The sequence below is a fragment of the Magnolia sinica genome, chromosome 2 (assembly GCF_029962835.1).
Source record: "Magnolia sinica isolate HGM2019 chromosome 2, MsV1, whole genome shotgun sequence".
Taxonomy (NCBI): domain Eukaryota; kingdom Viridiplantae; phylum Streptophyta; class Magnoliopsida; order Magnoliales; family Magnoliaceae; genus Magnolia; species Magnolia sinica.
Genome location: NC_080574.1, coordinates 52,369,951 through 52,387,940, shown reverse-complemented (window position 1 = coordinate 52,387,940; position 17,990 = coordinate 52,369,951). Strand labels below are relative to the sequence as shown.

General features: G+C 40.8%; 1 protein-coding gene across 1 annotated transcript in view; it reads right to left on the bottom strand.

Annotated features, from left to right (window-relative positions):
* LOC131237099 (cytoplasmic tRNA 2-thiolation protein 1-like) overlaps positions 1–4,819 on the bottom strand; it is a 41,561-nt gene extending 36,742 nt beyond the window's left edge. Inside the window, exon 1 of the mRNA XM_058234754.1 lies at positions 4,522–4,819. Coding sequence (XP_058090737.1) covers positions 4,522–4,626 — 105 coding nt within the window. The 5' untranslated portion in view covers positions 4,627–4,819. The remainder of the gene's footprint in view (positions 1–4,521) is intronic.
* Positions 4,820–17,990: the final 13,171 nt, after the last annotated feature.

The following is a 17,990-nucleotide window of genomic DNA, read 5'->3' as shown; positions in this document are numbered from 1 at the left end:
GAGTTAGTTATACATAAGATTGTTAGTAATTATGTATTTAAAGGGGGTTTTCCAATAAAAATAGTATTAAATTTTCATATTTCTATTATCTTCTTTAATTTTGGAGGTGGACTCGCCTTGAAGTGAGTCAACTCCCTCTCTAGTTCTCCATTAGAAATAGCTAAGCCAAGGAAATCTAGACATAACAGTAAATTGAGATGGTTGTAACCTTCAGTTCCTCCTCTCTTCTTAATAGAGCATGAGCGGCCATATTTCCTTGTCCCCTTTTTAATTCGATAACAAAATCATAATCGAGTAGCTTTGACAACCACTTATGCCGAACTACAGGTGATATTCTTTGCTCTAGGAGAAATTTAAGGCTCCTTTGATCAATGCAAGCCATGAACCGTCGACCCCATAAGTAGGGTCTCCACTTTCTAACCGCAGCCACAAGTGCTAATAGCTCCTGCTCGTAAGCAGAGAGTTAGATGTTGGCCATATAATGCTTGACTAAAGAATGTTATAGGGTGTCCCTCATGCATGAGAACTCCTCCAATCCCACCCCCTGAAGCATCACACTCCATCATAAATCATGGTTCCGAATGTTGGTATCGGTCGGCATATCGGCTTGGCGGAAAAATGATACAATACAACATCACGTATCAATATTGGGGCCATATTGGCCTGTATCGGTCAAAATTTTTTTAAAACAAAAATATATAGAAAATTATTAGAAAATTAGGAAAAAATGAGATATCCAAGAATCTATCTTCTTTTTTTTTACCATGTATTCAATGGTTTATCGGACCATTCTTTGATAAGAAAGTTGTTCGTTGATTTGACTTGTTGAAAGTCAACTAAATGGGCCCTAATTGAATGTAAATCAAGCATGATTTCGTGAACTAGGGCCCATTACATCGAAATACAACAAAAAGAAGATGAAAATATAAAAAAGAAAGTGATGGTTTACCCTTCTTTTCGATTTTTTCCACAATGGTCCACTTCACTTCAATTTGTCAAATCCCATTCAAAACATTTGTTTTGATCCTAAAATAGGTCTAAACTAGCCTAAAATGAGTTTTTAAGCTTCTTCCATGGTTTAAATGAAAAAAGAAGAGGAGACGTGAGTGAAATTTTGAAAAAAAAAAAAAAAAAAATCAAAATTAGGCTTTTATGAGCATATCAGCCTGTACTTTCCGTATCGGCCCCATATCGGCCGATATGAGTCAGTTTTTTCGTATTAGGCCAATACGACCCCGTATCACGTATCATCTTATGCCAATACAGATATGATATGGTCGTATCGGCCAATATGATACCGATATTCATATCCATGTCGTAAATGGTTTAGTAAAATTAGGAAGGGCCAAAACCGGAGCTTGGATAATTGCATTCTTCAAAGAATCAAAGGGTAGTTCAGCTTCATTAATCTACAACCAAGCATTCTTTTAAGTAACGACATTATAGGAGCAGCAAACTTACCATAGTTCTTAATGAATTTTCTGTAATACCTTGTACGACCCAAGAAACCTCACAGAGCCCTTGGTGTCATTGATCTCGACTATCCACCATGTTGGAAATTTTTGACAGGTCAACCACTACAATATTGGCTGAAAGAATGTGGCCCAAGCACTCCTCCACTTCTTAGAACCCAAATCGACATTTAGACTCCTTGGCATATAATTTGTGTTGCCTTAAAACCTTCAGCACTTCCTGTAAGTGTACCAAATGCTCCTCTCATGACCGACTAAATATTAGTATGTCATCAAAAAACATTAATACAAATCGTTGAAGATAAGGTTTGAACACTTCATTCATGAGGCTTTGAAATGTGATTGAAGCATTGGGAAGCCCAAAAGGCATAACCAGGAATTCATAATGGTCTTCATGGGTTCAAAATGCCGTTTTAGGTAGTCTTCCTTGTGCATTTGAATTTGGTGATACCCGGATCGAAGATCTAGCTTTGAATAAAATATAGATCATTTAACTTGTCTATAACAGGAAAGGAAAATTTATCATTTATTGTGGCTTGATTAACAGCTCTGTAGACAACGCACATACGCCAATTCCCGTCTTGCTTCCTAACCAGCGGCATGGGAGACAAGACGAGTACGGACTAGTGTTGGGCCTTATAATTCTATAATTCAACATTTCCTTAATCGTTCTATTTCATTTTTCTTGTAGGGATGCACGTTTACAGGCTTAGCTGTGTCAACCAATGTCATTCGATTATCATGGCTTCGGGGAGTTGGCAGCCCAATAGGTTCTGAAAACACATCACCGAACTCAATTGGCAGTTGTTGCAGCTCTAGGTGCACGATCTTTGATTGATTAGTGGCAGTCACAAGGCTGCATAGCTGGAACATTAACACCTTGCCTCCCTTGCATACCTTCCTTTTAAATGTAGATTGTTCTTCACAAATAATTTGGGTGGACTGCAATCCATGAAGCTTGCACTTTCTGAAACCATCCATATATGACATAGCAAGTCTTGAGATGTCCCATATCAGCCCAAGGGTTCACAGCCACTGGGCCCCTAACACAGCTTCACAACCTCTCAAGGTGGTCAAGAAAAATCAGTCGTAATGAGGATGCCTTGGATCATGAAGGTAATCCAACACTCCTACATGTTCCCACCAAACGATCGTCGTTAGCAACCATCACCACGAATTGAGGTCCTTGTTGGATTGGAATATGAGCACTTTTGGCTGCTCCCGGATCTAAGAAATTATGAGTGGAGCAGCTATCAATCAGCATCGTAATAAGGTGACCATGTAAGGACCCATTCATACGCATGGTTTGAGGAGCTGCTGACCCAACAATCTCATGTAATGAAACTTCTAGTGATAATTCATCCAAACCTTCTATATCCATATCTACCTCGTGACTTTGTTTACGGTGTTCTTCGGCATCTACTGGTACACTCGATCATAAACAGCCTAAGATTTTTGCACCTATGACCTATCTGGAATTTATCATCACAATAACAATACAATCCATTGTCACATCTGTCATTAGCTTCCATAGGAGTCAAACATTTAATGGTAACAGACGGCTTAGGAAAAACTACGGAAGAAGTCATTACAGCGTTGCTTGCTTCAGGCCTACTCATCCTTTGCTTGAGTATGAGCTTCTCTTCTTGTAGCCATGCTAACCCGATAGCTGCATTCATGGTGGTAGGACGGAATATCTACACTTCTAACCATATCTCATCCTTTAACCCACAGACAAAACAACTGACCAGAAATGCCTCACTTAGACCCACAATTTTGTTAGTAAGTTTTTCAAATTGGGTCTGGTAGTCACGCACTGATGATGTCTAACGCAACTTTGCAAGAGCCCCAGCAAAGTCATCCTACTCAATAGGCCTGAACCTTGTAGTAAGGGTTGTCAGAAACTCGTCCCAAGTCCTCCTTAGTTGGATCCACTAGTGCCACTTAAACCACTGCAGTGCCTCACCCTCCATGTGAAATGAAGCAATAGGAAGCCATTGATCAGTAGCAGTATGATGATAGGCAAAGAATTGTTATGCGCGGTACGCCCAACCCGAAGGATCGCCTCCCTCAAATTTGGGGAAGTCCAACTTTAAAGCACGAGTCTGAACCAGTCCGTTATGACCCTTAGCTGCAATTCACTCTCCTTCTGAACGATGTCAAGAGTAGTTTACTCTTCCCCCAGAACTCACCTCTGGTTCTTGGGTTACATTCCTGGACATTTGATCGTATTTGAGATCAAGGGCAGCTAACATTTGAACAATCACGTCCAACCGCTGCCCCTACAACTCCAATCTCTGTCTCTACTATTCCGAAGTGTATTGGAGTTGTTGAAATGCTTCTTCTATCTTCGCCCTGAGTTCCCTCCGCCATACCCAGAACCGTCGGCTCTGAAACTAGATTGTTACATCTGGATTTCCTTGCTTAGCTATTTCTGAGAGCTTTGGAGAACTAGAGTGGGAGTTGACTCACTTCAAAGGGAGTCCACCTCCAAAATTAAAGAAGATAATAGAAATCTAAAAATCTTATGCTATTTTTTATTGAAAACTTCCCTTTGAATACAGAACTATTAACAATCTTATGCATAACTAACTCATGTTCTAACTCAGCCCAACAACTCAACTGACTAGTTCCTACATAACTGACTCCTAATTCCATCCTATTCTAACTCAACCACCCCAACAACTCAGTTGACTGATTCTGCCCAGTTGCTGGACCAAACCAAATCAGACACATCACTAACCATCCGATTGGTATGCTATGAGCAACAGTCTCCCCCCATCGAGCAACACCATCCAACTAAATGGTTCCTGATGAGGGACCAGCAAACCGAAACACACCCATCAAACAAGCACTCGCATTCCCATAATTTACAATCCTACCCTCCTTACAAAACGCAATTTCCGCAAAGGAATTGAGATTTTACACACCCCCAAAATTGCAAGTCCTACAGCCATAATAGAAGGAACTTTTTTATGAACAAAATACCCCTAGAGTGATGAGAATGTCAATTTAAGGGGGGCTGGAAATATCAATTTCAAGGAGATACCTGTTGTAGGGTTTTGGGCCTCTTGAGGGCCGCCCTCTTCTGATTGCAGATGGAGCACTGCCGACCTCCGCCGGCCTTCTTCGCCCTGCAATCGCCTTCCTCCATTGGCAGGGAGTGCGCAGGATTAATCCTTCCGCATGCAGCGCGCACGTTAGGGCTTTAGAGCGGGTGAAATAAGTAAATACTTGATCCCTCCCACTAAGTAACTTCCGGGGTTAATTTCACTAACTTGGGAGGAAAAGCTTAACTTGCACAAAATCCACTCCATCCATCACGTGCAACACAGAGTTTCAGGCCTTTATTCCAAAATTCAGATTGATTCAACGTTATATAGTTCACTTCAAAAAAGCATCATACCTACAACCCCTCAATTCATGTTCTATGGCCAACCTAAATTTTCGAATACTGCATTATTTAGGTGGATGAGGATTGCGTCCTACCCTGCCCGGACGGTGATCCGTCTGGGCAGGGATCCGTGATGTAAGTGTTTTATCCACGCCATTCATCACTTTTCTTGGATCATTTTAATTATGATCCTAAAAATGAAGCAGGTCTACAGCTCCAGTGGACCACACCAAAGGAAGCTGCAGTGATAATGACAGCCACAGTTGAAACCTTTCTAAGGGCCACCGCGATATTTTTTTACCATCCAACCTACTAATAAGGTCATGTAGACGTGGATGAAGTGAAAAAACAAATATAAGCTTGATCCAAAACTTCTCAAGTTCTCGAGAAGTTTTCAATGGTGGACGTTCAATCCCCACTTTGTGGTCCACTTAAGCTCCGTACCTGCCTTATTTCTTGATATGAGAAAAGCAATGAACAGCATGGATTAATACTTACATCATGGTGGGCACCACGGAGCCCTGCCCGGATGGATTACTGTCTGGGCGGGGGTAGGACGCAATCCGCGCCCGTACGAGGTTCGTCATGCGGCCGGAAACGGATTGGCTACTCCCCTGACACCAGCCAATGGCCGGTGGTCGGTGCTCCGTGGGCCCTAACTTGATGTATGTGTTTCATCTATGACGTCCTATTTTTCCGGATTATTTTATGATATGAGACCAAAAATGAGGTATCAAAAAAAAACCTCTAGTAGACCACATTACAGGAAACAGTGTTGAATGAGCGTTGACCATTAAAAAAATTTTGAGGGCATAAAAGTTTTGGATCAAGCTAAACTTTCTTTATTCCCTTTATCTGGGCATGTATGGCCTAATCAACAGATTGGATATCAAATAAACAGTATAGTGAGCCTTATGAGGATTTTAATGGTGGATATCTAATTACTATTGTTTTCCTGTGGTGTGGTCCAACTGAGGCTTATATCCCTCTAATTTTTTGTATCAATCGCTAAAATGATCTGTTAAAATGTATGGACAGAATGGATGAAATACATACAGCATGGTGGGGCCCACAGATCACTGACCACCAACCATGGGGCTGGTGGCAAGGGGAGTAGCAAATCCGTGTCCCAGGCGGCCGTGAATACAGGCCGAAGGGCAGCGTATTTCGGAAGCTGATTGGTTGGTGTACCTCGCACTAGCTGTATAGCTGCTGTATTGACGTCAGCAAGTTACGTGAGTTTGATCATGAGGTATGTGTTATATCCAAACCATCCATCCATTTGATGAGCTCGTCTTAAGGTTTGAAACGAAAAAATAAGACAGATATAACTATCAAGTAGACCACACTGCAAAAAGAAGCGGGATTAAACCTCTACAATTGAAACTCTTTTTGGGTCACAGAAATTTTGGATCAATATGAAATTTGATTTTCCTCTTCATTCGGGTATTTTTGACCTTACGAGTAGATTGAATGGAAAATAAACATTATGGTGGGCCTTACGAATTGTTTAACAGTGAAAATCATTATCTCCGCTGTTATTTATGGTGTGGTCCAGATGATCTTTGAATATGATTTATTTTTTGCATAATAATCTAAAATGATCTCTAAAAATAGATGAACAGTGTAGGTATAATAAATACATCACTATGGGGGCTATGTAACTTTGATCTCCTTTGAACCGTTCGTACAACTCGGAGCTCGAGGAGCGTAGTGCTCGTCTTCGCACGACACATACCTACAGCAAGCTATATAGCTGGTGTGTGGTATACCAGCCAATCCCCTTCCGCGTATTTCGCTGAGTTGTGATAGGGTAAGTCACAGCACTAGTCTACCGGGTTACTTTCGAAAATCGCTAGCCACGTGGGTAGAAATTCCATGAGATCCAAATCGTCCGTCAGATAATATGCATCATTTTAACCATTGAAACCAGCATTCATGATTGCATAAATCTCAAGTAGGCCACACCACAGGAAACAGTTGGGATGGAACGCCCATAATTAGTTTTGTAGAGGGTTCAAGTAGTGTTTATATACCATCCAATCTGTTCATCTGACGTAACTAATGAGTATGAAAACGTTACCTCCTCGTACCAGATTGATGTGTTATTTGATACTCTAGGAGAGTACTATGGATGATACTCAGGCACCATAACTCGGATACATGGTTTACAGGCGCCTCAACTTAAATAGTTAAAATAATGCAATACTTTCTCTTGTACCCTATTTCGGATACATGGTTTACAGGCGCCTCAACTTTAATAGTTAAAATAATGGAATACTCTCTCTTATACCCTATTTCTTACCGCTAATAAAATAACTAATGAGGAAAGGACAAATGGAAAGAAATGGCATGTGAGATACCTGGAGCATTTTTCACTAGGTGATACACGTCATCTGGTGATGAGGCATGACCGAAAAGACCAAAAGACAGAAAGCGGTCAATAAAAAAAAAAAAAAAAAACAGTTAGAGGAACACGTGTCAAGAAAAGATAAAAGGACATGAAAGACCAAACATGGCAATGATTTAATTGTCGGAATCATTGAAGTAAATAAAGAAGCATATGAAGGCCGCAGAATAAATCTATTTATAGCAAAAAAATTAACAAAATAAATCATCTCATACCAACCAAACTAATGAATCAATTCATCTTTCCTTATCATAGCTTTAGCTCTATCATAAAAGTAGCGATAATCTTTAGCGTTAATCTTTAACTGTAATTCAAGTCTATGCTATCACGCTAGATTATTTCCGTTCCGATACAAACAGTTCTTTATTCAAAAAGGCTCATTGCAGTCTCGTCTATGGTCGATTGTGAGTATTCATTTTCTGTATAATTATTTCTGACTACCTTGTGTACCAAAAGTCTTTTCATACAGAAGGCAAAGTGTAACCCATCTTCAGAAGAAGAACTCCACCCTCTAATAGTCGTCTGATCATCTTGTAACAATCTTATGCGAGTGGATGAATAGGCTACCAATCTTCTCATGTGTCGATCATATACGATCACGTTTGACGTATCGACCAATCTTGGGACTTTTGGGGTCAAAGTTGTTCGGTTTGAATCGAGCTACACATTTGGTTCTGGCATGCCTGCAAGCATCACACATGACCAAAAATAAGCCGAGAGCCAATATTTTTTTGCACACCGGTGGGACTTCACATTACTAGGCTATCATAAATATTTATTGTGCACTGGCCGTGCAAAAAAGTCAATAATTTTTTGCACATTCGATGGGACTCGAGAATTTGAATATATATATATATATCGATGCATTAGTTTCATATAATATATATATATATATATATATATATATATATATATATATATATATATATATATATATATCGATGCATTAGTTTCATATAATATGAGCCGAAGAAGTCGCAATGCTTCTCGTACTATTGAACCTCCTGTTCTAGAGGAGGAAATGCAGGTGCAGCTAGTGCATAAGGTGTCGCCAAATCCGGTACACAATCCTCCAAACCAGGACATGGCATCAACATCTCGGATAGATCCTCTTGAGATAATGTCGACTAACCTACGTGATATGCAAATGTGGATTCAACTCTTACAAAGCAATCATAAGCTCAGGCCGAGCAGTCTCGAATTCAGGTTGAAACTATCAACAAGTAGATGGCTAGTCAAATTGAGATCTTGAATCAGATCATGGCCATTTTCATTGAAAGAGCGTCCACTATGCCTCAACAAATAGTGTGTAACGCCTCGAAAATTTAGCTAACTTGGGAATTGGATGTCCTTGGACATTACTTTTTATTTCTGAACTTGAGTGGATGTTCGTGTGTATATTCACATGTTTAGGACAAAAACAAGTGACCTTGGATCCACCAAATCTACCCAATCGAGTGAAATTTGAGAATTTTGAAGAACATGGATAACAAGGTTTGATTGAACCAAGTGGAACTCGGTTGCACCGAGCAAACTGGGGCAGTAATGCTCGGTTGCACTGAGTAAACATCGACCAACAAAGAAAATCTGGACAGTGGGGTTTGGTTGCAACGAGTGGGACTCGGTGCAACTGAGTAACCCTGTTCAGCAATGTTTTACATGTTCAGATTTTGACAATTTAAGTATATTGACTTCGAAAATTCATATCTAGTTTTATGGAAAAATAAATGAAAAATAATAATAACACTTAAAATATATTAATTTTAGAACGATTCAGAAACTGTACCAAAATCATTGGTTTCAGGCAGTTGGTACTTCCAGAATTTTTAGAATTTTTCTATAATTCAAAATATAATAAAATTTGGTGGGGATAAATTAGACTTCATAAATAACTATCATAAAAATTATAAAAATAATCTAATAAATAAAAGTACCAAAAAAATTAATGACAATAGACCTATTGAAACTGAAAATTTCTGCAACTTAATGTAATTAATGGATAACACATTATCTTTTTCATCTTAAGGTTTTTATATTTGGTATCATCTTAAGAATTGCTTCTAATCATGCTAAAAATCATCCTGTATGATAAAATTAGAATTTTTTTTTTTTTTTTAGTGTATTTTACTAATTCGAGTAGTTTCTAGCATAATTAAATTAGAGTTCTTGATTAGGGTAATTAGAGTCGAATCATCATTTTCACTAATTGAAAATAAACCACACTATGAATTTAGCTAATCCAAACCCTAATCATTGTGCATAATAAATCTCGCTGCTCAATTCATTCTAAAAATGCTCAAATTCACCGAATTGGATATAGATTGCTCATTAGTGGGCCACTAAACCCGAGACTATAGAAAGACAATCGTCTTACTAGGCTTGACGCCCAACGTGGATGGCCAGCCAAAAAAGTTCCTAGAATTGTTCGACTTGAGCCAGAAGCTAGGTGCTTGAAACGCGTGAATTCCCTAGATTGCAATTAAAAATTTAAGTAAAATGGACCCCCACTCTTTCGTGAAGTTTTGAACTTTTGATCGTCAAATTGCAACCAAACTCGAGGTACGAGTTAAGAATATTTCCTTGCTCTTATCCGTATAGCCGCGGCCCTGGTTGATCATCGATGATCGTCCATCGCAAGTGGGGTCCCCACGGTTGATCGAAGTATTCGATTGTCGCCCGATTCTGACAAACCATAAATCCTTTAATGGGGCACCTTTTCCCTAACACTTATGAGCCAGTGGTCCAAGGAAATTGAGAAACTTAAGCTCTAGTGGCCTGAAAGTCGGCCAGAATGAAAGATCACAAGGTTTCCACCATCCGTTCGGCTCAAAACTTTATATCTAGACTAAGGACCATAAATTAATCGTACACAAAATTTCAATCATTGGATCTTTGTGTAAGTGGCCCAATGGACAGATCAGCCTCTTAAATCCTGATTTGAGGCTCACCTGATATCTGAATATGCTTTAATTTTGCTCTCAACCCCTTAAATGGGGTGATAAAATGAATGGACGGAGCGAATTTCGGATACACATATCCGTGAGACTCACAGGTATAGTGCATGTGCAAGGTGCACAAGTGCACCAGACGTGCATCGAAAATCTAAAAGTCGGTCAGCGTGCACTGTCCGACTCTTCTTCTCAAGAATTCAAAAATGCAACAGCGTCTTATGCACGCGTCCATTTTTTTATTTGTGGGCCCCACCCATCATGTATTTTTATGATCTGTACCATCCACTGTGTCTCTAGGGTAAGCGCAACCCTTTCCTAGGTGGTATTTTGGTCAATGCACGGAGATATTCGTAGATCTTAGCAGCACGCAAGATGAATGGTAGAACAGAAGATGTTGTGAGCCACTCTGAATCCAATATGAAACCAGCCATTCCTTACTGGTTTTTCGAGAGGATTATAATGAACGAAGTGGATTTCTCCTTCGAAGCCTATAAAGGGGCCCACCATCGTCACAGCGTCAACTACATTGCCCTGTTTCGCAGTCCGAAAGAACCGGACATTCCAAATGGTCCAAGCCCACCAGCGATGATCGGATGTCCGATCTGAACTGTCCATCATGCAGAGAGACTCAATCTGGTGAGAACCATTTTGACCATTTTCAGCCATACATGCATACATGTCCGCTACAGCAATCACAAGAGGACGATTCAAATACCATTGTAGCAAGAATTCTTCCCTGGGCCGCATCAACGGATGATCAAAACAGACCATATCTGGTCAAAATTCCAAGGAGAAGCTGATGGATGGCATGGATCTCTTAAATGATAGTTAAAGTGGGCCCCACCAATCATCCTTACGCAGGAAGACCCTGTTGTTGCACGATACAGAGTCCGACCCTATTGCAAACAGCTTGCGAAAGGCAGGTAGGTGCTCTACACACATCCACCGTCTTCAGCGTCTATAAAAGGGAGAGAGCAAGAGATAGAGGGGCATCCACGGCTGGGACGTCAATGAGAGAAAGAGTAGTTGTAGAGTTTTTTATTTACTATTCTTTTTATTATTTCTTTTAAGATGATGATTTATGAGTGACTTGATTACTATCACAATGTAACGACCTTGGAAATTTTTGTGCTAATCTTTCCTTAAGTAGTTGCTTTTGGGGTAATTAGCGCTATACTCGATTGCTTGTGAAATTCACATCAATCACTTTAAATTGTATCTGCATGGCTCAAAACTTATAGATTAGTTAGCGCTATGTTACTCTGAAATCTGAGATCCATCGCTAAATCCAGTTGTTCTGAGGAATTTTGGAAGATCTGGATCGGAGCTGGACCACTCTGTCAACAGTTCTACCGCATGCATCTCTGTCGTTGCGGTCACATTGTTGGGCTTGACCATCACCTCGAAAATCAAGTCAGATGATGTTCTAGGTCGATTTGATTGAGTTCGGAGTGAAGAGTGTGAGAACGGTTGGATATTTAATAAGTTTTTATGAAATCTGAGTCGTGTCGCTTGCGCGACCATTTTAAGCTATCTGACCATTAGATTCTGACCCAATTTTACCATCCTGATCAGGGAAGGTGGCCGAGGCATATCCTTGTGCTTGTGGACCTGATCGAGATTCTGTGACCGTTGAATTAAGTGTGGTCCACCACGACTGATCTGAAGAGCCGGTCGGTACGAAAACTCAGCCTGACCTAAATCCATGGTCAATGAGCTTAAGTCCGACCTTTCGTGGCTATAGGCCCACCAGAAGTGCTTCGTTGGATTGTGAGAGTTGGGTTTTGGTTATACCCTAAGTATACCTTGACCCTGGGGTTATTTTCATCAATAATAGGCCTATTTATAGTCCTTAAACCCTAGCTCTCTTTTCCATACGAATTTTCTCTAACCCTAGCTTGGAAAGAAAGTGGAAAAGAGAGAGATAATGAGAGAGAAGTTGGTGAATCATCTTGGATTCTTTCTTGTTCTTCTTCATCCTTGAACCTTCACTTTGAATCGTTATTCTGACGATTCTGAGTTCATCTTGGGGTAAGTTAACCTAACCCTAACCTGTGTTAGAGCTTAGATTAGTCTTGGTGTTGTTGTATCTCATTTCTATCCTTGTTTTAGGGTATTCTATCGCCGTTGACGAAGACAACTCGTCTAAATCAGTTCGGTGTTTCTTTCCTTGCTTAAGGTGCGAACTTTAAGTATATAGGTTATGGTTTTCAAGGCTTTCAATGCTAGTGAATGATTTATTCTTGTTATGGATGAGATTTCACATGCCAAATGTTGTGTTTACGTAGCTTTCCTGATATGCATGCGTTGTATTGAGATTTGTGTATTCTATGTGTATTTATAAAGTACCGTATACGTATAAAATATGCACTTGGGTTTGCCATGATTATTTGTCATGTATGTGTTCTAGATGTATGTATGACAACTCCTTGGTAAAAGGAATTGTCCAAATGCATGTATTCCAACATACGTCATGTATGTTGTATCATGTATGCTAAGTGTTAGAAATGCATGAATGATCTAAAGTGTAACTTATTACACTAATTGCGGGCATTTAGAAGTGATTCTCAACACTCCTATTGATGCGCATGATTTCCTTTATGCAAGTTACATTCCATGTTATTTAAATTCAAGCATTTCATATGCTTACATTTATGTTAAGTTGATATTCTTCAAATGTCTATGTACCATGATTTGAGTTGTTGTTCCTTTCTTATTCTTCATTCAATATGAATATCTGTAGTAGTGTAATGTGTTTGGGACTATGCATTAGTCCAAGAAATGTGATCGACCCTATGTTCGTGGTTGAGATTGCTTTCGTCACGTAGGGACGTATTAGACGAACCCGAGCCGTATTAGAGTTGGCGAGTGGTTTGGCCATGCGAAGTGTTTGCGCACTCTACGTCGTTCGACTCAACGTGCGCTCGTGCTAGTCGAGTTTGTCAAATAACCGATTGTCCGTTGTATGTTCACCATGTATGGACGCTACTACTTGAATCTAGGGTACCGATCTTACCAGTGAAATCCTAATAATCATGGTACCTCGATCCGCTAAGACTCATGAGCCGGACATGGTGGTATGGGACACCGTGGCCAAGCTGTCGGCCTACGGGGTGACGAGCCTCCCCGTAGTGACCGGTGAGCAACTAAACTCGTGAGCCGATTATGGTGGTATGGGACACTATATTCGTGCTGTCGGCCTACATTGATTGGTGACGAGCCCTTTGTAGTGACCTCGAGCATACCTGGATACCGCAAGGAGGTGATGAGCTAAACTGTGGTAGTAAAGGTATGAAAGGTGTGCATTGATTGGTGACGAGCCCTTTGCTACGACCCTGAAACCATATGATCGTATGAGATGCCTAGGATTGACGACCCTAGTATGGATCACTGTTTGGATGGTGATATGAGGAAGGTATCTTAGCTTCCCAATCCTGTATGAAATGGACTAATAACAACTTGGTAATCATATCCATGCACCGCATTTGCATGTGCTTTGTAGATGTGGCACACTTTGAGGTGGTGTCATGCGTAACGTAAGATGAAGACGCGAGGGTGTACACGTGAGGGCACGCATCATATTGCATACATCCTTGCATTAACAAGAGTACTTAGGATTTATTTAATTGTTCGCTTTATCATTCTTGCTTGATTGAACTGATAACATGTTAACCAATGCCTTATTGTTCCACGAATTGATCACTCACTCCCACGTTTAGGCGGTGTTAAACACCCACCGGACTCTGTCTTAGGTTCCGATGTTGCAGATGTTGATGCGACTTCGAGGCGGAGCGGGAGATGGATGATGATGAGGTGCTTTCTCTTATATGCGGTTTTGAGACGGGTTCTAGCGAGCCTTGGTCGATGCGCGGGATCTTTGGGATTATTTTTGGGAATTTAAATGATGTAACTTGATACTTATAATTTTGATAAGTAACACTTTCATACGACCTGGTTTGTATATGTACTTAGGATTTACACTTGTACACATATTTTTCTATAAGTCTTCCGCTTGCTTTATTCACTTATCCCTGAATTATATGTGTTTTGGCTTAATCTATTCCATGTTTTATGCACTAATACGATCAACATACATCCATCATTAAATATGTTGCATAAGTGATGTTTTGAAACTCGGGAGTGAGTTATGCTCGACCCCTGAATTTCGGGGCGTTACAAAACCTCTTAGCTAGGGCTAAGAGGTGAAGCTTGTAGCATGATGGGAGACCTTTTTGCTTGTGCCTTTTGTTTAGACTGAACTGATGCTGATTTTAGTTTAATTAAGGGAATATTTTTAGTTTTTAATGGTCTGTTGTGACTAAAATTACAATGGGTCTGCGATAGCTTTGAGCATGTTCCTTTCCTTTTTATGTTTATGATGTCAGGAAGCCCTGTTGTTCACCATCGTCTCTTGGGCATGGTCGGATGACGGTACCCTTCCTAACCTTCATATATTGTTGATTGGTTGATAATTAGTTTAATTCTGTTATTTACTTTGTCTCCTGGGCATGATTTGGTGATGGAGTCCATCCTAATTCATATACCTTTCATCTCTTAAAAACTATATCAAAGGAAATTCAATTGATTTTCATAGTTACACCCTTCAACTGGATGAAGATGACTCTAAGTCTAGTTGAGTTCTTGAAGTAGGCATAAGATCTCCCTGATCTCTACAAGTGGATCTTCTGAATCCCTAGTTTCCTTCATCTGAATTCTCTAAATTTTAGATAAATATTTCACCATTACTCCTTAAATTTATTTGATTTAGATTTCGTCTTACTCTAGCTCTAGTTCTACTTAGTTTCAGATAACGTACAGGTATCAGTCCCACGGGATTCGACCTTGGTCTCACGTGAAGTTTTGAACTTTCGATCGTCAAATTGCAACCAAACTCGAGGTACGAGTTAAGAATATTTCCTTGCTCTTATCCGTATAGCCACAGCCCTGGTTGATCACCGATGATCGTCCATCGCAAGTGGGGTCCCCACGGTTGATCGAAATATTCGATTGTCGCCCGATTCTGACAAACCATAAATCCTTTAATGGGGCACCTTTTCCCTAACACTTATGAGCCAGTGGGCCCCGAAAGGACCTTGTAAATCGAAATCAACCTCCCCCAAGGCAAGTTTAATAGGAAAGGAGAACTAAAGCTATTGTGCACATTTCTAGCACTATAAATAGCCATATTTACCACCCCCTCAATCCCATACAAATTTTCATTGCAAGAAAGGGGAGAGGGAGAAGAGAAGAGAAGGGAGAAGGTATGAGAGAGGAGTTGGTTGGGAGGATCCTCCATGCCGCCCCTAGCTGACAACATAACCGCACTACACCGCGTTACCAAAACCTCCCCGACGACAATTAGAGACAATTAGCAAACTCCTCCTTGATAATTGGCCTTGAGGGCCAAATGCATGAGCTCTTACAAGCCAACTGTCTTGGTACAGGATGCTGGTGAGCCAACCCGCGGGACCCTAGCACTAGGAACAAGCCCAAACTTGACATACCAACCCAAGGTGCAGACCCTTTCCCTTAGGTTGCCCTTTATCGAACCAATGTCAATTAATGATTTGTGTAATGCGTAGACGAATGCATGCTAATTTGTGTTGAGTAATGATTTGTGTAATGTGTAGACGGATGCATGCTAATTTGTGTTGAATAATGATTTGTGTAATGCGTAGATGAATGCATGATAATTTGTGTTAAATAATAATTTGTATAATGTCTAGACGAATGCATGCTAACCAGTGCCGACTAACAATTGTGTGATGAATGGATGCATGCATGCTAAATTGTGCGCATTCATATGGCCCATCTATTTTCCATGAATTGTTATCTTAGTAAATGCCACTTGTATGTTCGATGAAATGCCCAATAAAGTAAAATTTTCTGATTCACTGTTTATATCCCTCCTTGTTAGTCACAGTAGTCAATTTATTAGTGTGATTGACTAACTGGGACTACCTGGGTAGTCGGCTTGGCTGACAAACTGCGAATCCACGAGGGCGGCCCTAATTTGGTTGGTCGCCGCAGACTAGTACAATTAATCTGGTCCAAACGCAGATAACCGGTAGTAGTTGGACTACACGGGATACTTGCACCCAGTGCCGGTTACACCGAAGTTAGTCCGAGTCAACCAAATTAGCCTAATCGCCAATCAACCGTGTGTGTCCACCATGTATGATCACGTCTGCCTAAATCTGGAGCACCTTATACCCTAAAGAGGCTTAATAATAATTGTCACGCCCCAAACTCAGAAATCGGGCTCACAGAATTCCTGATCGCCGAATCTGGTGCCGACAGTCTCCGTCGTACCCCATTCTCGGCTCCTGGCACCCATACACCAGGTTCCAATTCCTAGGATCCTACAAGGAGAATTTATATATCACAAGTCTGTTTCATAATCAGCATACCCAGGATCGTAACCATAGAAAATAACTATAGGAACAATATTACAAAATCCACTAAGAATTAAAACTTTTTACAATACATGGTTGAAATAGAAAAGCTACAATGATAAATAGAAAAAAAAAACTCCAAAAGAGACAGCTCCTCGGCAAGCTCCTGCTCCAGCACCTGCTACTGCTTAGCGTCACCTACACGCATTAATCGTGCATAAGCTTATAGAAGGCTTAAAGGGTGGTAAGTGTGTGTAGGACAGGTGTCAAGGGTCCAATATCAAATAATGCGGAAAAGCTGGCAAGACCATGGATACCATCAATACCAAGGCTATACTATACCAAGCATGAACGCTATCAGCCGTCACAAGGCTATGTAATGCAATATATGAGTACTGGGCGTCATACCAAAGCGATGCAATAAGAGGCCTACAAAGTCAAATGCTATACGCAAGGTGTAATGCAATCATGCTAGTCCTCATATCAAGTCCACATATCAATATAGTTCCTCTCAGGAAAGTCACCAGGGTCAAATACACTATATGCTGACTGCCTCCTCCCTAGTTGCACAGACCAGCGAGCATAAGAGACCACATTACCCGCCCATGGACAGGCAATCACCAACAAGGCTTAACGGTAGTGGACCCATTTGTGAGCTGGTCAAACTCAGTCTAGCTTAAATGTCCTCTCACTCGGGCAGATAAGGCCCCACCCCTTCCCAACCGACCATGTTATAGTGGGAGACATGGCCTTAAGGTGTAGGCACCGGTGGTCATATTTCCACTCGGTCTAGACGTTGGGGCGTCTCTTGGTACATGAAAGTTTTAGGGCTTTCACCCAAGGACACCCTAAGTGCCCACAATGCTCAAGATAATATTTCTGGTGTCCAAGTCTAGCCATCCATGTTACCCTGTGGAGACTACGGCCTTGATGAAGTTAGGGCGAATATCTATGCCATGCGAGAATGCAGGATGCATGAAAACACGCCAATCAACCCTACATCAGTCCTGCGCATACAACGCTCATGTAGGGCAACTCCATGTCTCTAGGAGTCCCATAAATAATCTCCCCAATGGCACAAGTCATGATCAGTCAATCCATACTCCAAACACACATATGATGCACATGGATGAATCATGAAAGGTAACTACGTATGACATGAGACGATGTTGTACTCTCCTCTTACCAAGGTTAAGTCTAGGTACATAGACAAAATCCTCAAAGGAAAGATATATACTACTAGTGGGGGGCCCAATGGTTTGAGGTAGCCCACAAGGTCTAAGCAAGCCATTCTATGGCCTAAGGGATGGGAACAGGTCCAAACAAGGTCTAAGGTAGACATCCAACCACCAAAGGATGAGAATGGAC